This window comes from Manis pentadactyla, chromosome 19 (assembly GCF_030020395.1).
Source record: "Manis pentadactyla isolate mManPen7 chromosome 19, mManPen7.hap1, whole genome shotgun sequence".
Classification (NCBI taxonomy): domain Eukaryota; kingdom Metazoa; phylum Chordata; class Mammalia; order Pholidota; family Manidae; genus Manis; species Manis pentadactyla.
This window is the reverse complement of record NC_080037.1, coordinates 3,575,480-3,595,140: the sequence shown is the minus strand read 5'-3', so window position 1 is coordinate 3,595,140 and position 19,661 is coordinate 3,575,480. Positions and strand designations below refer to the sequence as shown.

Genomic DNA, 19,661 nt, shown 5'->3' with positions numbered 1-19,661 from the left:
AAGAGCAAACTAAAGCGACATCACTTTCCTAAAGTTTTATTCTATGTTTTTCAATTATGTCCAAACAGAAACTGTAACCTTAAGTATTGTCAAGGCAGACTGTATGTACACATGGCTTAACAAGCCTGAAGCAGCCCAGGTTTCTGGTCCAGATCAACACTGCTATATATGGTTCTTGACAATGTTTCACTTCACATTGTTATGAGTGCCTGCCATATACAAATAAAGCAGGTTTACTTAGTTTCAAATAATTCAGAAATAAGTTAATGTTCACTTGGTTTTGGAGTAAAGGAAACAGTCAAGTTTCATAGATATCTGCCCTCCCTCCTGCCTTGCTCTGACCAACACAGGCACAGGGCCCAGCCATGCGAGCTCTAGCTAGACGGTTCTGTGGTGGTGGCCGAGACCAGTTCTCAGAGAGCTATTTCACTCTTGGATAGTTTACAGCTGACTGTGTCTGCAGCTACCTAAAAAGTATACATTACATGCTCCAGTGGTTTCCTTTTCACTTAGGAACACTGCCAATAGAACAAAAAACACAGTACATAGAAAGGTAACGTTGGTTAAAATGCAAAGTCCCTCTGTAAAGAAAGGGACAAAAAGCAGAAAAGAATAAAGAACACAAACGTGACATTGACAGGGAAACAGTATACGTGCAAAGTTTTGTCTTAAATGAACGTCATCTGTTTTTGTTGGTGGGAAATGCTAAGATGCCTCAAAAAGCATAAACATTATAAAAACAGAACTTAAGATGTCCTAGACAATGTAAGCGTCTTTAGAAATCCAAAAATGCCCATTTGGAAAACAGCAAATCTGATCTAATGGGAATGTTACCAATAGGGAAACAATTTCAAGGACTTTTGAGTTATAAACAGTAAACGTATAAATAGCTGGATAAAGCCAGTTAGCTTTATGTATCTCCCCTTCTCCTCACTCATCCCCCAAAATGGTTCCTTCAAATGACTGTTGGGAGACATCCGATCTAAATTCTCCATTTTTCTCCATTCCCAGCTCAGTTACTTGCACCTCAGATGCTCCTGTTCTCTCTCTCTCAGTACCTATGTTCTATTTTACTCTCTCTTCTTTCTTTCAACTCTTAGAAAATTATTAAACTCTTTCTCTCCTTTCCATTAATGACTGCCAAAACCTGACTCTAATAATTGTTAGGCAAAGATCTGTTCTAATCATTCATTCTATTTTCAAATATAAAATTAAAATTTTACAAGGGCCTTTTACTAGACACAATGAGAAGTGAAATGTTTTAAGTCCTTAAAAGGACTTAAAATACTTTGAGTTTTTCTCTCATCTGGTTAAATCTACTTTTCATTAAGCCTCAATTATTTATGTGAATTTTAAATGTTTTATATCCAATTTTGTTTTTAGTTACCAGTATCACCGAAAAAAAAAAAGAATATAAACAAACTACTGTTCTTAAAAATAAAGTTTTTATGCTGAATCATGGGTTACATAAGTTTATAAAGACTGGTTTGTCTACATAACCACCATGTACTACGTGGTTTATAAGAGAATAATCCAAGTTCTAATGAAATGTATTGAAAAAAATTATCTTTTTTTTAAAGAACCTACTTTTTCCCCTTAGCAAGAAACCTTGTTTTCCCAGATGTTCAGGAAGGTCACACAGTAAGTAAAATATGTGCAATTTATTTTGAAATGATTTAAATTGTTTGTTAGCACAAACTGAATATTTGAGCATAATAAAGAATAGTCTTGGCCAAGATGATAGAATAAATGCTAGAGATTCTACTGCTTGAAAGGCATAACTTCTACTAGCCAGAATACTTAAAAGTATGCCGAAATAAGTCAAAGTGATTGTTCTCTCTGTAACTCTGACTGTAACTTACAACTTAGCCCTTAACTGCTAAGGAGGGAGAATAGGCCAGTAAAGTTCACTAAAAGGGACTAAAAAAAATAGTTAACCAGATAAAACCAGAGAGCCCGAAAGGACTCACAGAGTTAATGAGTTAATCAATTGAGGCGCCAAAGGCCAAGAGCAATTTAGAATGTCCAGATATTCCCCAAATAAAGAAAAGTATCTGAGCACAGCCCAGGTCTTAATTGTATCAATTAGATCATGCCATTGTAGAATTTACTTTAGCCTGCTAAAAGCCCAGCTTATTATTCTTTAACTTAACCTATATGCTTTTTTTCCCTTTTCTTCCAGCCCCTAATCAAGTAACTTTGTAACCAGGGCAGGAGACAGACCTCAGAAGTGTAAATAAACCTATGTAGACAAAGAACCCTTAAGTCCCAAACCAACACAGTCACCTAAATAACTTTATTCTTAAGACAAAACTTGAAAGAAATTATGAATCACCTGTATACATCATGCCTCATGCTGACCTCTACCCAAAAAAGCCCTATAAAAACCCGACCCCAAACCCTGAAGTGCACCTCCTCTCTGAGGTTTGCCCACACTCACCTTTCTCTGAGTGCCTTACTCTGTCTGTCCTACTTCAGATAAGGAGGAAGGGGATGCTGAGAACTCTGATCTGGGGTTTGCAAGTTTCCAGCACCTGGGTGACCCAGACAGAACTGCAGCTCTACAATCATGCTCCTTAGTGACCTGCTTGAAAGCTTCTTTTCTTTGCCTTTGAGAAGCTCTCAGGACATCATCTCACTCCATGCAGTGCTCTGTCGCTTCCCAAATCCTGGGGAGGTTGGGGACTAGTTTCCATGCTGTGCAGGTCCAAGCAGACTGGATACCTTAGGAGTTGGCAAGGGATCTGCCCTGATGCTGAGCAGCAGCTCAGTAAGCTTCCCTTTCCTTCTTCTCTACTGAAGTAAAGCTGCCTTTGTCTACCTTGACTCTGGCCTGCTCCTCCTTGGAGGGCATCTGAATAAAACTTCTGCTCTGCTTGACTACTGTGTCTTTGCGCTTCAATTCTTTGTAGCAGCAGGGGGAAGAACTGAGAAGAATAAACTCAACCTCCAACAGAACTTTTCATTCTTAACGAGTATCTCAAGCAATACTGACGTACTTGGCCTACAGAGCACATTATGAGTAACAGAAAGACTGATATTTAAAGAACTCCAGGACACAAGCCAAAGTGCAGGCAAAAATTAAATGCTGTTAAAACACTATGCAGAAAGCGGGGAAGCTGAACCACAGAAGACAAGCATCCACCAACAGTGCAGCCCTAGCGACAGCCACTGTCTGGCCTTACCTCAGGGCCTGCTCTGCCGGCCAGACTGGATTTAACCTGCCTTCCTGTATAACCAGTCAGTTCAGCTTTTCCTGAGTTCTGGATTTATGTTTAAAATAAACCTCTCCTTACTTGAGGTAACTTGAACGCAGCCAAAGAACTAAATAAAATGCACACATTGACGGTAAACTAGGTTCTCTTCCATGAGAGGGAAACACAAACCAGCCAAAGGCTCTGCGCCTGCAGACGGGAAACAGGGAATCTTCAGTTCAGCTACAGACACCTCAACCCCAAACGAACGGCTCCCCACAGGACCATTACCAAAGAGCCTCACCCACTGAAACCAAGCACATTTTTGTTTCTCGGAAACCCTGAAAACTGCCGGCCACTGGCCCCTTACAGAAAAGGCCTTCCTCCAGGGGAGGAGCCCTGGACTTCGCTGTCCTCCCTCTGCTACAGGCTCCAACAAAGCCCAACCCACACTGCTTTCAAACACGCCACAAAGTCGAATCATTCCCTCCAAGCTGCCCTCTCACCAGACCTTTCTGAGTTAAGGAATCTCGCCTGGAGGCCCCTGGAAACCACAGATAAGGACACTCCAGTCTCTGCACACAGCCTCCATAAGGCCGGCAGGTGTCCCTGTGAGCAGCTGACGAACTGCCCCTTCCGCGTGCAGCCCCCTCCCGTCTCCCTGGAGCTCCCCTTTAGGATGCTCTCACCCTGAACTTCACTTTGGAGGTGGTCTTGGGACACACAGCCACTACCTTCCCGGGCGGCCAGCTTCCGGAGTAAAGCAATCCTGCCTTTTCACCAACACCTGTCTCTGAGTTTTGGCCTTTCAAGCAACGAGCAGCTGAACTTGGGTTCGGAACTAGGCCCGGTGACACTTGTATTACATATGTATTTTTTGTAACGAAGCTCAAGTGCAGAATTTGGGCAGAGGGAAAGTGAGAGTTGCATAATAGGAAAACTGCAGATATAGTCAACACACAGAAATACGTTTAATCATTGGTCCTAGAAAGGTACTGGAAATGAATAGCAAATCTGACTCTCTGCTTATTGGCAGCTGGTTCAAAGTGGGGGGAAAAACTATCAGTTCAAACACAACATCCCTAAGAAAAAGTAAATCAATATTTATGAGAACCACTGCTTTTTTCAATTTTGAAAACTAATAGAAAGCTTCCATAATTTCTTGTCAAGAGTAGCATGTGACGTTTTAGCTACTGTTCTCAAAAATGTTCTATGTAGTAATACTACAATAAATTATAACTGGCTAGTTTCTTCATGGCACGCCAAACACTGCATACAACAAGGTAAAATAGAGCAGAAGCGATTTTATGAAACCAAAAATAATGCAGTTTAAGTTTACAGATTTCTGATGGCCTGGCTTAACCTAAGAGTAAAATCTACAAATCTAGAGAATGGATAGATTGTCTTTTAAACAACTTCCAATAAATATGATGCCCTGTAACTCCTGTTAAGATCTTTATAAATATTATTTAAGTTCTGGTGACATTTTTCTTCGTAGCAAACAATTCAAGGTTGCAATCCATGTTAAGATCATTTGAGTTTAGATACTTTGCATTGTCAGCTTAAAGGCAATAAGTAATATCTTCCATTTCCATCTTTCCTAACTTTTATAGCAAAGCTACTTGAAAGGACCATCCATGTGCAGTAGCCCCACTTCCTCACCAGGCAAATCTCCCTAATCTACAGCCTGGCTCTGTGCCACTGAAATCATTCTTACAAGTCACTATGACCTCATATTGTCTGTCAGATGTCTAACACCGACCTGAGGACTCTTCCTGCCCCACCCAGTCCTCCCTGAACTTCTGTGAAGTTCCTTTCCAACTCTGGGAGTACTTTTTCCGAGTTCCACTTCTGCTACCCCTTAAGTGTCTGTGTTTCCTCAAGACTCTCTCCATCCCCAGCCCCTTGCTTTTCTTACTCTATGTGGTCTCCTGTGTGACCTCAACTACTCCTTACAAGAGCATGATTCTAACACCTCTGTGTAGCTTGTGTCTCTCTGCCAGTTCCAAAACCACACACCCGGCCGTGTATCCAGTATTCCCACCCTACTGTCTCACAGGCACTTCAAATCCAACATGTTCAAACCTGAAACTATCTTCTCTTTACCTCCCCATCCCAATCTGCTGGTCTTCTGGAATTCTTCACCAAATCAGAAATCTGGGATTCTTCCTAGACTCACCCCTTTTTCCATACCCTACACCCAAACAGTCCTCAGTCCTTCACTTCCACTGTCCCGGCATCTGTTGAATCTGTAGCACCTACTCCATTCCCACTGCCACAGTTCAAGTTCTTGCCTTTTTTATGCCTGGGATACTTAAAGACTCATGCCTTCCAGAATGATCCCCTCTCAGATTTATCCCCCAAACCACTGCCTGGGTTGTCTTCCTTAAAGTCTGATGTCAGTCCTGTTTGAATCCCTTAATGGTTACAGGAAGCCTTCTATATACAAGTTAAACTCCTTATCTTGGTTTAATTTTTAAAGACATTTTGTGAACTAGGCTCTACTTGTTTCTATTGCCTCATCTGCCTATACTTTACACATACCTTCTGTTATTTGGTTTAGTGAACTACAGCTGCAGGTATACCTCTTACTACTTGACCCCTCTGTTTTTCCACATGCCTATCCTTTAGCCTAGAATGTACAGGGCTTAGAAATGTAAATTATAAAGCTTTATATGGTCAGGTTCAAACTCCTTCCCTACCACTGACTTAATCCCATCATACCACTTAATAGCCAGAGCAAGTTCTTTAACTTAAGCCTGTTTCTCACCTATAAAAGCAAAGTACAGTAGTCCCTCTCATCCATGGGGGATGTGTTCCAAGGCCCCAGTGGATGCCTGAAACCTTGGATAATACAGATCTATATATACTATGTTTTTTTCTACACCTACGCACCTATGAGAAAATTTATAATTAGGCCCAGTAAGACACCAACTACTAAAAATCAAAGAGCAATTACAATAACATACCGTTATAAAAGTCATGTGACTGTGGTCTCTCAAAATGACTGTATTCACCCTTCTTGTGAGATGATAAAATGCTTATGTGATGAGATGAAGTGAGGTGAATAATGTAGGTACTGTGACCTAGGCTTAGGCTACTACTGACCTTCTGACCCTGGGTCAAAAGGGGGATCATCTGCCACCAGACTGGGGTTGATGACAGGTGACTAAAACCGGAGAAAGTGAAGCCGCAGATAAGAGGGAGCCACCATGACACTGCTCACTAGCACACATTTACTAAGAGGATTTTAAAAATATGTACAGTGCTTACCTCAGGATGTTGCAGATAAATACCAGTATTTTACTTATTTGTATAAAATAAGTAACCTTATTTAACACAAGAAAACCTGCTCCCCTAAGTTGGCTTGGATAACCTTTCTCTCTACGTTTATAACACTCAGAATATATCTCTACAAAAGTACTTACAACACTGCACCTGTCTGTTTCCTCCACTACACAGACCAACTGAAAGACAGGATTTTCTCCCGCTTTGCTTCTCCAGTGCCTGCCAGAGTAACTGACACATACAGAGGAGATATACAGCAGAATCTTGCCATGGAACTAAATAGGTAGGCCGTTTAGAAAACATCTGATAAGCCTACACTAAATTGAAAAACTTCAATTAAGAACAGGACACAGGCATAGTCCAACCTGGTAGAATTCTCTCCTGGGATATAACAGCAGCAACCTTGGTATAGAGACATTGTCTCTGAATCAAATACACAGTTTTTTCCTGCTTTCAGAAGCAGGAAGAATCATGAAGTATAAATACAAATCACATATAGTAATTTACAAATTGTCTCTTTGGAACAGAATTACATTCTGTTAATAAATTCTAAATTAACATAGAGAAACCAAAAACATGTCATTGTTTTTCGGACTACATAAAAATTACTCAGCAAAAAATTTCCTACCCTTCGGTGGATTTCCATCACCAGCCAGTTCTCAGGAAAGAAGCCATGGCAACAATAAACACAAGTACCTCAGAAATAGCCTCAGACACACAAAACAATACACTTTTACAAACTATGCCAAGAACCCTCAGCCAAGTTCAAGTCACAACTGTCAACATCCTTTTACTAAAACTAAAATTTCAAAGCCAAGAGCAAATGAAGCAACTGCTTGAACTCAACTTATAAAATGAATGGGTAAACCAAGTAACACATGCAAGTGCTTTGTAAACCATAAAATTAAACAAACATGAGTTATCACCAGTAACTTCATTACATTTTCATCACCTAAGAATTTACTTTTTCCAAGAAAACCTATCACGCTTACCTATTTTCTTTTTTTGTTGTCGACCAGCTGACTCTGTTATTGTTTCCTTCTTCTTTTCCACTATAAACAATATAGAAACACAGCAAAAATTAATTGTGCATTACGCTAAAGAAACAAAGGACACTTTATCATAGCTTAACCTAGGAAAAATGCTTACAAGAAAGTTACACACTGACTTTGCTTTATGGCCATGGTTAAGTCAAGTGGTCTGCTCCCATACCTGTTGACAGTAAATCTAAAGACTAAACAACAATATGGTAGGCACATAAAAAATTGTATAAAGACATAAACATAACCCAAACAGGTAATTTTCAGACCATCAGCTAAGGGGATTGCCTTAAGTAGAGCCTAAGCACAATTCTCAAATTCGGCCCTCTCAGGTAACTATGGTTAATTCTCATATTCAATCTAAGAGGTAGTGACTCATTCATTCAGCTACTGGCTGCCTAATAGGCACTGTTCTAGGCAGACAAAAAGATAAATATGATCCTTGCCCTCTAAAGAGCAATGGAGTGAGGGCAGATGCCCAAGTAATACTTTTAGTATGGAAAGTGGGCAAGATAGACATATGCACAGGGCAGGAAGATCAAGAGAGCCAAAAAAGCTAAGACCAACTTTTTTTGATGCATTTCAGTATGACAGTGAACAGCAAACTTTTGAAGAATGTATTTATATTTACTATTTTTAATTTACGTTTGAATGGACTAGGAATAGGTATGTCAAAAATTACTTAACAGTTTATTTACATTATCTGTTCCATGTATTAATGTACTTCCTTTACTAGCAAACAGTACATGTATTACTTCTACAAGTTGTATTAAAGAGAACTGACAGGTAGGACTCTTTCCATTAACACATTAAGTATGCTATGTGAATTCTAAAAGCAAAAAATTCACAAAGAATACATGTCATGCTATGCTATAATTTATTCTTTAATCTATTCAACACACTTTCATCAAGTATCTAATCTACGCCAGGCACTGTTAAGCTCTAGAGATACACTAGGCTTTGCCCTAACAGAAATGACAGTTTAGTCGGAGAGAGGCCATTATTTAATAATTATAATTAGATAAAACTGTAATTATGATAAGTTATCTATGGAGAGGTACATGAATAAATTAGAGCCCATAACAGTAGGACTTGACCTGACCCTGTCTGGGAGACTAAACAAAGTTTTGAGAATGAATAGGAGTCTACTCCACAAAATGAGAAGGAAAAAATATTCCAGGCAGAGGGAACAGCAGATACAAAAGGCTCAGCTCCATAGCAGGGAAAAGCAAGACTAGTCCAGAGGATGGAAAGAAGGCCCGAATGGCTAGAGAAGAGAGAGGAAAGGAAACATGATACAAGATGTAGTCGAATGGGATCTCTTCTTTAGAATCACTACAAATGTACCATATACTTATTCCTACTCCACAGTCGCTTATATTATACATTTTGCGTAAAAGTCTTATATTTCCAGACAATTCCAGTCGGATACTCCTTTGTATTCCTATAAAGTTTCTGTACCACTTGGTGCTCCTAAAATACTGTGAACAAGCACTCAATGAGCTTGACAGGTTGAAACTATTTCTAGGGGATGTTTTCCATACTCACATTTTTTACTCTGTTTTTCTACTTCGGCCTTCAGTCTCTTGTACTTGTCTGTCCTGTAAACCAGGACCCAGGTTATACCTGCAACATTGAAGGCAATATGCTAATAGAGAAACGTTTGCAACAGTCAAAACAAGCTGTCATTAGTGGCGACTGTTGGGTAAGCAGCGGTTTCAACTTATTTGCTATTTACCAGTAAACTTTTTCCGAATTAAGACGCCCGACTCTTCAACCAAACCAGCCGTGGCATGACAAGGAGGCTCCCAGCCGTGACCGCAGACACCTGGGCGACCGACCGCACACCAGCCCTCCCGCCTGTTCTCGGGCTGCCCGCGCTTCCCCGCAGCAGTGAGCGCCCCCGAGCAAGCGAGCCGGCGACCTCGCCCTCGGCGGCGCGCGGGACCCCGCCTCTCCCTCCCCGCGGGTCGAGTCGACGTTCCGGTCGCGGCCCCTCTCACCCTCGGCGAGCAGGGCCGTGCACACGGAGATGAAGACGATGAGCAGCGTGTCAGCGAACATGGTGCTCATCTCGCACTGCCGTCTCTGCACTCCCACCCGCCAGGGGCGAGGCGCTCGAGTGCCCGCAGACGAGAAGCAAAGCGCCTCCCGTGGATTTCAGGACCACCGAGTACACACCGATTCCGCAGACTGGGAGGCACACTTCCGCTTCCGGGGCGCAGCGCGCCCAGGGCTTGCTGGGAGAGCTGCGCGGCTGCGTGAATCCAACGGAAACCGAGCTCAAGTCTGGGCTGGAGGCGGAGGCGTGGGGTGGGCCTCAGGCTGGATCTCGCGAGAGTTGGGGTCCGGGCGGCGGAGGTGAGTAGCCGCGCGGGAGCTGGAACGGGGCGGTTCTACTGCGCGCGATCCCGGGTTTGGCTCTCCTGCTCCTCGGCTCGGCCCCACCCGCGAGGCTGAGGGGGCAGTCCCGCCTGGGCAGGCGGTGGAGTGGGAAGGTCGGCTTCTGCGGGCACGTGCGGCACGCCCCGAACGCCCGTGTTCAGGTGCAAGGCCGCACGTCCGGAGCTGGGGACGCGGGAATCAGTTAGACGGGGGCCGCTGGCTTCAGGAACTCACGTCCCAGCGAGGAGGGAAGCTTGTACTTACGGTGTGATTAGGGTTTTAACAGAGGTCTGACCGGAACGCTGCGGTGACCCAGTTAAGGGAGTGGTCGGAGGAAGCAAGTTAACAGAATCAAAGCGGTGACTTGGAGGAGTGCTCTGGCGAAAGCAAAGGCCTTTCTAGCCAAAGTGCAAGGCAGAGTCACGGGTGCTTGATAATCCACATACGTGGTGTGCAATAGAGCGGTGTGGGGTGTGTCCAGAGAAGGGGCCGCGAGCCCAAACGCCTGCACTTGTCAGATGTCAGTTACCTTACGCAGGCTGGGCGTGAGAAGGTGGTAGGAGCGAATGAGGGTGCACTGATTATCTGCTAGGAGCAATTGGTGTTCACATCCAGCCAGTGATGTTCACATCCAACCTGTGGTGTTCCCTGGGAAAAAGAGCCCCCGGTTTCCAATAGCTTCCCAATTTTCAGAAAAATCAGAAATGTATGAATGCCGGTAACTCATTAAAAGTTTTAAATGCCAAATAGGATAAAGAAAATGTCTCAGAGATTTGGTTTTCAGCTTTTTCAGAGAGAGAGAGAGAGAGTGTGTGTGTGTGTGTGTGTGTGTGTACTGTCTTCCCTTGACTTCTATTTTTTATCATTGGTTATTTTCTCTTAAACTCCAGTGCACTTTACTTGCAGTTCCCCTGTAACATTTTTAGTTACATGTGCATTTCGTTTCTCCTCTTTAAGACTTAGTGTCAGAAAAATCTGTCTGCTTGTAATGCATGTTAAGCAGGACAGTGGCAGGTCCTGCAGGGTCAGAGAAGGTGAGGAAGGTACTCTTTGGAAGTTACATATTATAGTAAGGTATGGTAGCAGAATTCATAAAATGTTAGGGAAGCATAGATGAGGACAAAATTATTCCTGGTGCAGTTTCAAAGGCTTCACATTTGAGCTAGACCTTGTTAGGAGTCAGAGTAGGTTTTCATTCAACTTTGTATCACCCGTGGTAAATGTTGAGATATAAGAGTGTGACCTTTGAAGTCAGATCTGGTTCTCAGTTCTACCTTTGCCACTTAACTGACCACAGCCTTTGAGCATACTGTTTAGTTCTTGGTCCTCAGTGTCCTTATCTGTAAAATGGTGATGACACCAGCTACATAGCACCATTATGAAGGTCAATTGAGAAAGAGTATATTATGAAGCATTTAAACCTGTGTCTGGCACACACAATTCATCAAGTTCACCATGCTATTTGGTCATAAGATGCATCATTATTTTGTATATTACTAAGAACTAAATCATGACATACCATTGATTATAAGATGCGTACCATTCAGAGGTGTGAAAATGTGAGGGGAAAAAAGGTCTTACAATCACTGACGTACAGTAAGAAAAAGCATTTCAGTTATTCCTTTGTAAATGTTTACTACAGAACCATGGACGGCTAGGATAATATGTCCGCTTAAGCACCAGTATCCTGACTCTGTGCCCCTTGTTGAAGAGCAGTGCTAGAGGCAAGTTCAAGTATCTTTTACATCCTGCCAGATTTCTTTTACCATATTTCCAAGTTTCCTAATATCTCAGTTGTGCTAATTTTTAGATTTAAAAGTTTTCCCCATAAAGACTCCCTCCCCAAAGTTCACTGTCCTGTGCCAGTCTGTTTGACTACAAGGACTTTGTCCTAGGACTCCTCTTATTAGTCTCTAGGGTAGGATTCACTGTCTCGTGGACCCACATCTTCCTCATTTTATACTTTATGTTGTGGTAATTCCTCAAGTAACTTCCTGTGAAAGGTAGAAGGGAGCTCAAACCTTCAATGTTCTTATATGATTTAATGGTGTTAATAATACTGCTCTTAAAACTCTTCATTAGCTTCAGTTACCAACTGTCCACTGACAATTTGTAAAATAGTATCTATAGCCCAAGTTTCTTCCCTGATTTGCAGACCTAGTATCTAACTGCCAACTGGAAATCCAAAACTGAACCTATTCAGTTCTTTTACCCAAACTCCCATCTTCTCTACTTCCCTTAATATCTTAATAGATTACTCATCATCATCCACCTGATTTTGTCAAGCCAGAAATTCGGGAACTATTCTCAATATCTCACTCTTCTTTCTCCTACACATCTAATCACCAGGTTTGATAAATCCCCCCTCTATCTCTTTTTTTCCACATCTTTCAAGTCACCTCTGCTCTTCAGTTCAGGTTACCATTGTCTTTGTATTACAGCCTTCTAACTAGTTGGTCTCATACACCCAACTGTGTCCCCTCTAGGCCATTCATTTCATATAGCCAATAGTGACCTTTCTCAAATACAAAAATGATTAGATATAGAGAATTTAGAAGCAGAAGGAGTTGAGTGCAGCACCCAGATTGTTTTTCTTGGATACCTAAATATATGCACATCCGAGAAAATGAGAGGAGTCACATTTTTGGGGGAAGATGATGTTTTTCCCTCACTAGGTTAGCAGGAATAGATGAAGACCTTCAGAAACCCGAAGTGTGGAAAAGACTGAGACCACTTCCCAAACTATAATTAAAAATAAAAACTACTACTCAAGTGAAATATGAGGGTTTTTTTTAAATAATCTTATTTTTTTCAAATAGTTTTCTCCCCAAGCGTGTGTGTGTGTGTGTGTGTGTGTGTCCCAAGTACATGTTTAATCTGCCTTTTGGGTAATCCACTGTTTTTAAGGACAGATACTGTCTTGTTCATTATTGTATCCACAGCTTTTAGAACATGGCTTAGCCCAGAGAAGCTGCTTAATTTATACTTACTGAATGAGTGAATGATACTGTTGGGAGACAGGAAAATAGGTTGGATAATGTCTTGGAAGAATTGGGGATCTTAGCTGAACCTTGAATAAAAAGTGAAATTTAATTAGGATGTGGAAAAAGCAGCCATCAGGAGCATTGAGCTGGGAACAAGAAAGGGGTAGAACTTTGGGGCTAGTGTGTACTTGAAACAAGCAATATGTCTGAAGAGGTTATGTGTTCAGTAGAAATAGGATTGATAAAGTCTATCTGGATTATATTTGTTAGAGGTCCATCGTTGAACTTAGGGAGATTCATAAATCTGATGCTGTAGGCAGAATTTTGAGCATTTTTTCTGAATTGAGGGTTCATATTTATCAAATTCTTAAAGGAGTTTATAAGCCAATAAATGTTAAGAATTACTAATGTTGTTCATTTGAGAGGCTGATTAAAAAGTCTTAAGCTTGATGCTATAGCCAGTTAGTCCCCCAACATTTTCTACTACTGTATTCCTTAGGAGCAGAAGGTAGGGAATGAGAGTCTAAAATCTGAAGATTGAGACTTTATATTTATCCTAATATTCCATGTGAATTTTGCATTGACTTCAAAAGATATTCATCCTCATGAATGATCAGGAAACTAATTCAGGACCATTCAGTTGGCAAAAAGTTGAGCCATCGAATTCGAATGGAAAAATTAAAATTAATCTTTGTTTGCATATGATGCGATCTTATGTATAAAAAATCCTAAAGACTCCCCCCACACACATACACATACACAAAACTGTTAGGTTTAGTAAACAAATTCAGCAGAATGGCAGAATATAAAATAAATACACAAAAATCGGTTGTGTTTCTATAACAATAAATAATCCAAAAAGGTAATTAAGGAAACCGTTCCATTTACAATAGCATCAAAATAAAATACCTAGAAGTAAACTTAACCAAGGAGGTGAAATATTTGCATACTGAAAATCATAAACTGATGAAAGAAACTAGAGATGACACCAATAAGTGGAAAGACATATACGTTCATGAACTGAAATACTAAGTATTGTTAAGATGTCAAGACTACTCTAAACTGTCTGCAGTTTCAATGCAATCTATGAAAATCCCAACATTTTTTGCAGAAGCAGAAAAACCCATTCTGAAATCCACATGGAACCTCAAAGGACCGTGAATAGCCAAAACAATCTTTAAAAGAAAGAACAATGTTAGAAGTCATATACCTCTCAATTTTGAAACTTACTACAAAGCTACAGTAATCAAAACAGTGTGGTACAGGCATAGGGATGGACATATAAACCAATGGAATAAAATAAGGAGCCCAGAATTAAACCCTTGTGTTTATGGTAGTAAGTTTTTCAATAAGGGTGCCAAAACCATTCAAGGGGACAGGACAGTCTTCCCAATAAATGGTGTTGGGAAAACTGGATATTCACATGCAAAAGAATGAAGCTGGACCCTTATCTTAGACCATATACAAAAATTAACTTAAAATGGATTAAGGACTTAGACATAAGAGCTAAAACTATAAAATTCTTAGAAGAAAACGACACTAGTGGCATTGGATTTGGCAGTGGCTCATTGGATATGACACCAAAAGCAAAGGCAACAAAAATAGATCAACTGGACTTCATCAAAACTAAAACCTTTTCTTCAAGAAAGGACACAATGAACAGTGAAAAGGAATTGGAAAAACTATTTGCAAGTCATTATCTGGTAAGGGGTTAAAATTCAGAATATATAAAGAACTGCAAGTCAACAACAAAAAAAACAAGTCGAAAAATGGCAAAAGACACTGAATAAGTATTTCTCCATAGATGATATACAAATGGCCAATAAGCACATGAATGGATGCTCAACATCGCTAGTCATTAGAGAAATGCAAATCGAAAACTCTGAGATACTGCTTCACACTGAAAAGGATGGCAGTTATAAAAATAAAACAAACAGAAAACATGTTGGCAAAGAGTCGAAAAATTGGAACCCTTGTGCATTGCTCGGAGAAATGTAAAATGGTGCAACCACTGTGGAAACCATTATGATGGTTCCTAAAAGATTAAATGGAGAATTACCCTATAATCCAGCAGTTCCAGTTCTGGGTGGATATCCAAATTAATTGAAAGCAGGGACTTGAACAGAAATTTGCACATACACCCATGTTCATAGCAGCATTACGCACAGTAACCAAAAGTTGGAAGCAACCCAAATGTCTATTGGCAAGTGAATGGATAAATGAAATGTAGACACACACACACACACACACACACACACACGAGTATTATTCAGCCTTAAAAAAGGAAATTCTGACACATGCTGTAAATGAACCTTGGATGAACCACGTAATGCTAAGTGAGAAAAGGATAAATACTGTATGATTCTACTTACATGAGGTCCCTAAGGTGGTCAAATCCATAGAGACAGAAGGTAGAATGGTGGTTGCTGGAGGCTGAGGAGAGGAAAGAACAGAGAGCTATTGTTTAATGGGTCCAGAGTTTCAGTTTGGGAAGATAAAAAATTCTGGAAATGGATGGTGGTGGCTGATGGTGGCAGAACGTGAATGTGCTTAGTACCACTGAACTGTGCCATTAGACATGGTTAAAATAGTAAACATGGTGTCATATATATGTTACTGTAACATTAAAAAAATGTTTCTAAGTTGGACTATATCTAGAGAATGTGAATCGGAATCCCTTAATCATTCCTGGTGGAAGCATAAATCAGTACAGCCCCCCTGGAAAGTCTGTTCTTACCCTGTAAAGGCAAACAGTGCAGACCTGTGAACCACCCTTTTCCTCCTAGGTGTGTACTTGTGAACAGATACCAGGACACACACACAAGAAAGTTCATGTGAGAATTTTTTGTAATACCCAGATCTTAAAAAAAACAAATGCCCATCTACAGGTAGAGGACTAGTGAGTAAATTAGGATATATTTACACAGATCTCCAAGTGAGTGTACTGTGCTTATGTGCCACAATATAGATTAATCCTAGTAATGCAATACTGAGTGAAGAGTAAATCCGTAAGAATTACATACACTGTGTGACAGACTTTTTATAAAGTTAGTAACATAGAAACTCCCTATCCCCAACACTTTAGGAATGCATTTACCTGTTATATTAAAAGGGAAAGCAAGAGAATGATGATTTAGATAGTGTTACCTTGAATGCAAAGAGGCTGGTGATGCAACGGCCGAGGATCACAGTGGTGAATGCAAAGGTGAATCTTGTCCTAGATTTCATGTTGGTGGTGATTTCATGGGGGTTGCATTATGTTTAATAAAAGTAGACATGAATGCTTGAGGGCCTTGAATGTACCAATGAGGAGAATATGTCATGAACCAAGAATAGTGATGAATCTAATTCTCTGTATTAGGGTTCAAAAAAGTTTTATTTTTGCATTCAACTCCATATGTGCTATAAGTAAGGAGTAGAAAGGGAGGGAAACTAATGTTTTAAATTACTTGCCATCAGGAAAAATGATACTCTTGGAAAATATGTCACAATTCTCTTGTGGCTTCAAGTACCCTCTAATTGTCACTTTCACCTGGGCATTTAAGCGTCCCAATTTTAGAAGGTCAGTGATAGTGGAAAGTCTCCAAAATGTCTTGATCTTGCATGAGAATTTTGCACAATAAGCAGTGATTCTTTTAAAGAAAAATCTAGTCCAGCAGCTTTACATAGGATAGATTCGTTTTGGAGAGAGAGTGCACTCCAGAACACCAGCTATCAGCTGTCATGGTGATGGAACTAGGTAAGTAGGATCAGCAGAAGTTGAGAAGAAAGAGCAAATCCATAGAGCATTTTGAAGGATGAAATAGTGATTGTTATAAAATATTAAGATGAGGTGAATAAGAATACTTCAGTAATTCTAAGGTTTCTACCAGAGGTGTTTCTAAGGTTTTATGTGTCCTGAAGCTTATATTAATTCTGGGACTCTCTTTAATAAAAAGAATACAGAATCACAAGTCAAATTAGGTCCAAAACTAAATGCTTATTTAGAAAAGGCCAGTACAAATGAGGATCCCAGAAGCTTACATTTCATTAGTTTCATGGTAAATCTGATTTACCATGAAAAATCTCTGGATTTTAACCTGTATGTGACAAACCTGACATAGAATGGAGAGAAGGGCAGCCTTGTAAGAGATGAAAATATAAAAACCTCAGTTTTGACAGTATGATACTGAATTTAAAAGGGACTTTGAAAACAAATGCCTGAACAAATCCATATTGCTTTTTGCATGGGTGAGTCTGGGCTGTCTCAGTAGATGCTTAAGTCTGAGGTGACTGTTCCCATTGCAAATACACACTGATATGCTCACTCAGTATTCCTATATTGTTGGCCAATAATCCACTTTTACTCACTAACTAGGCTCTTGCCCTTCACCTTAGTGCCCCCAAAAATGTTGATTTTATTCACAGAGAAACATAGTTACCATAAGCAAGCCTGCTGAATGTCCAGAGCTCCATTTCCCCCACTCTGGGGCTTTTTAGGAGGTCAGTCTCAATGGGCTCTACAGCTTCACAAGGGGCCTGTTGGTGGATGTTCAGAGGCGTTTGTGAAAGGGGGGAAAGGCATGTTCCACGTACAAAGGCACTCACCAAAGCAGAATTATGAAGGTTCCTCTCCTGGACTACCGGTGACTTCTCCCTTCCCAGACAGGGAAGTTGTTGTCTACAGGGTGTCAGGCCTTTTCCACTCACATCAGTATGATTCTCACTCATTTTTCTGAGGTCTGCTCTTAGTGTTCTCTCTTGAACCCTGTGCAAATAATTCATTCGATGGGTTCTGAACGTTGGCTACCCTATTTCAGGTAAAACTTCCTGAAGTGACTATACCACAGTGATTTTAACTCGAAGTCTAGTATTCAACTTTGAAAGTTGAGAAACTTGATTGTGTGGATTCTTAGGAGGGTGATCATATCTCCATGAAATTAGATTGAAAGAGAGTTAGTAGGCCTGGCATTTATAATAGTGCTCAGTAAGTATTTGTTAAGTTAATGACTAAGTAACAGGTAATGAAAGGAAAATTAGTTGGAGATAACAGGTTATCTGCTAGAGATACAGCATAAGACTTCTAAAAAGCTGTAAAAATAGGTAGGACTTTGAATTATAGATTAAACACAGTCCACACTTTTTTCAGAAGACAGTGGGCCTTTGAAGATTTTACAGCAAAAAAGAATGACATGATCAAAGTGGTGTCTCAGGAAAATGAATTTGGCAGCACAATTCAGAATGGGTGGCAGATTAATTAGAAAACTATTATTGAAGTCTAGGCAGCAAAAAGAGCCAGAAGTAGGGTGTTGTCATTGAAAAGAAAGATGGCTAGAGAAACCAGGAAAGTAATTCATGGAACTGATTTGGCGTGGCTGGGAGAATGGGGAAAGGAGATGTGAAACTTTGGTGTTTCTAGTGTGGCTGATGGGAAATGGCTCCGTAACAAAGCCATGTTATGCAAACTCAGCATGGTCTATGTTCAGGGATAATTCATACCGATAAATTTTCTCTTTTTGGGGTGTCCCTATCTGGTTTTGGTACCCGGGTAATGCTAGCCTCATAAAATGAGTTTGGAAGTATTCCTTCCTCTTCAGTTTTTTGGAAGGTGTGAGGATTGGCATAATTCTTCTTTAAATGTTTGGTAGACTAAACCAGTGAAGTCTTCTGGTCCTTGACTTTTGTTTGGTGGGAGGTTTTTTGATGATTGATTTAATCTCCTTTCTAATCATTGATCTGTTCCTATTTTCTATTTCTACTTCTTTTCATTAGGTTGCTTCTATGTTTCTAGGAATTTATCTGTTCTAGGTTGTCCAATTTTTTTAGTGTATAATTAGTCATAATGTTCAGGAGCATGTTTAGTCACCAGGTATTTGTGAATTTTCCAGTTTTCTCCTTAAAATTGATTTCTGGTTTCATACTCTTGTGGTCAGAAAGGATGCTTGATAAGATTTTAATCTTCTTAAATTTATTAAGGCTTATTTTATGGACTAATATATGATCTATCCCAGAGAATATATTCCATGTGCATTTAAGAAGAATGTGCATTCTGCTGCCATTGGATGGAATGTTCTGTAAATGTTAAGTCTACCTGGTCTAACATGTAGTTTAAGTGCATTATTTTCTTATTTATTTTCTGTTTGTATTACCAATCCATTTTATTATTGTATTGCTATTTCTCCCTTTAGGTCTATTTTATTTTACATTATTTAGGTATCCTATGTTGGGTGCATAAATATTTATAAATGTTATATCCTCCTTTTGGATCGACCCCTTTATCATTATATAATGACCTTTTTTTTCTTATTACATTCTTTGGCCTAAAGTCTATTTTATCTGATTTTAGTATAGCTACTCCTGCATTCTTTTGGTTTCCATTTGCATGAAATATCTTTTTCCATCTCTTCACTTTCAGTCTGAGTGCCCTTAAAGCTCAAGTGAGTCTCTTGTAGGTAGCTTACAGTTGGGTCTTGTTTTTTTGTGTTTCTTTGTTTTGTTTTTAACCCATTCAGATGCTCTACATCTTTTGATTGGAAAATTTAGTCCATTTACATTTAAAGTAATTACTGATAGGAATGGACTATTACTGTTGCCGTTTTGTTAGTTGTTTTCTGGCTGTTTTGTAATTCCTTCATTCTTTTCTTCTTTTGCTCTCTTCCTTTGTGATTTAATTATTTTCTACAGTGGTATGTTTAGATTCCTTTGTTATTATCTTTTGTGTATCTACTATAGGTTTTTGCTTTTGGTTACCATGAGGCTTACATAAAACAGAAGGATGTTTTACTTTTAAG

At 40.0% G+C, this 19,661-nt stretch overlaps 1 protein-coding gene across 1 annotated transcript in view; it reads right to left on the bottom strand.

The window, feature by feature from the left end:
• TMCO1 (transmembrane and coiled-coil domains 1) overlaps nucleotides 1-9,760 on the bottom strand; it is a 38,692-nt gene extending 28,932 nt beyond the window's left edge. Inside the window, exons 1-3 of the mRNA XM_036922892.2 lie at nucleotides 9,526-9,760; nucleotides 9,071-9,148; nucleotides 7,475-7,534 (exon numbers count right to left, since the gene is read on the bottom strand). Of these exons, the coding sequence (XP_036778787.1) occupies nucleotides 7,475-7,534; nucleotides 9,071-9,148; nucleotides 9,526-9,595 (208 nt within the window). The 5' untranslated portion in view covers nucleotides 9,596-9,760. The remainder of the gene's footprint in view (nucleotides 1-7,474; nucleotides 7,535-9,070; nucleotides 9,149-9,525) is intronic.
• Nucleotides 9,761-19,661: the final 9,901 nt, after the last annotated feature.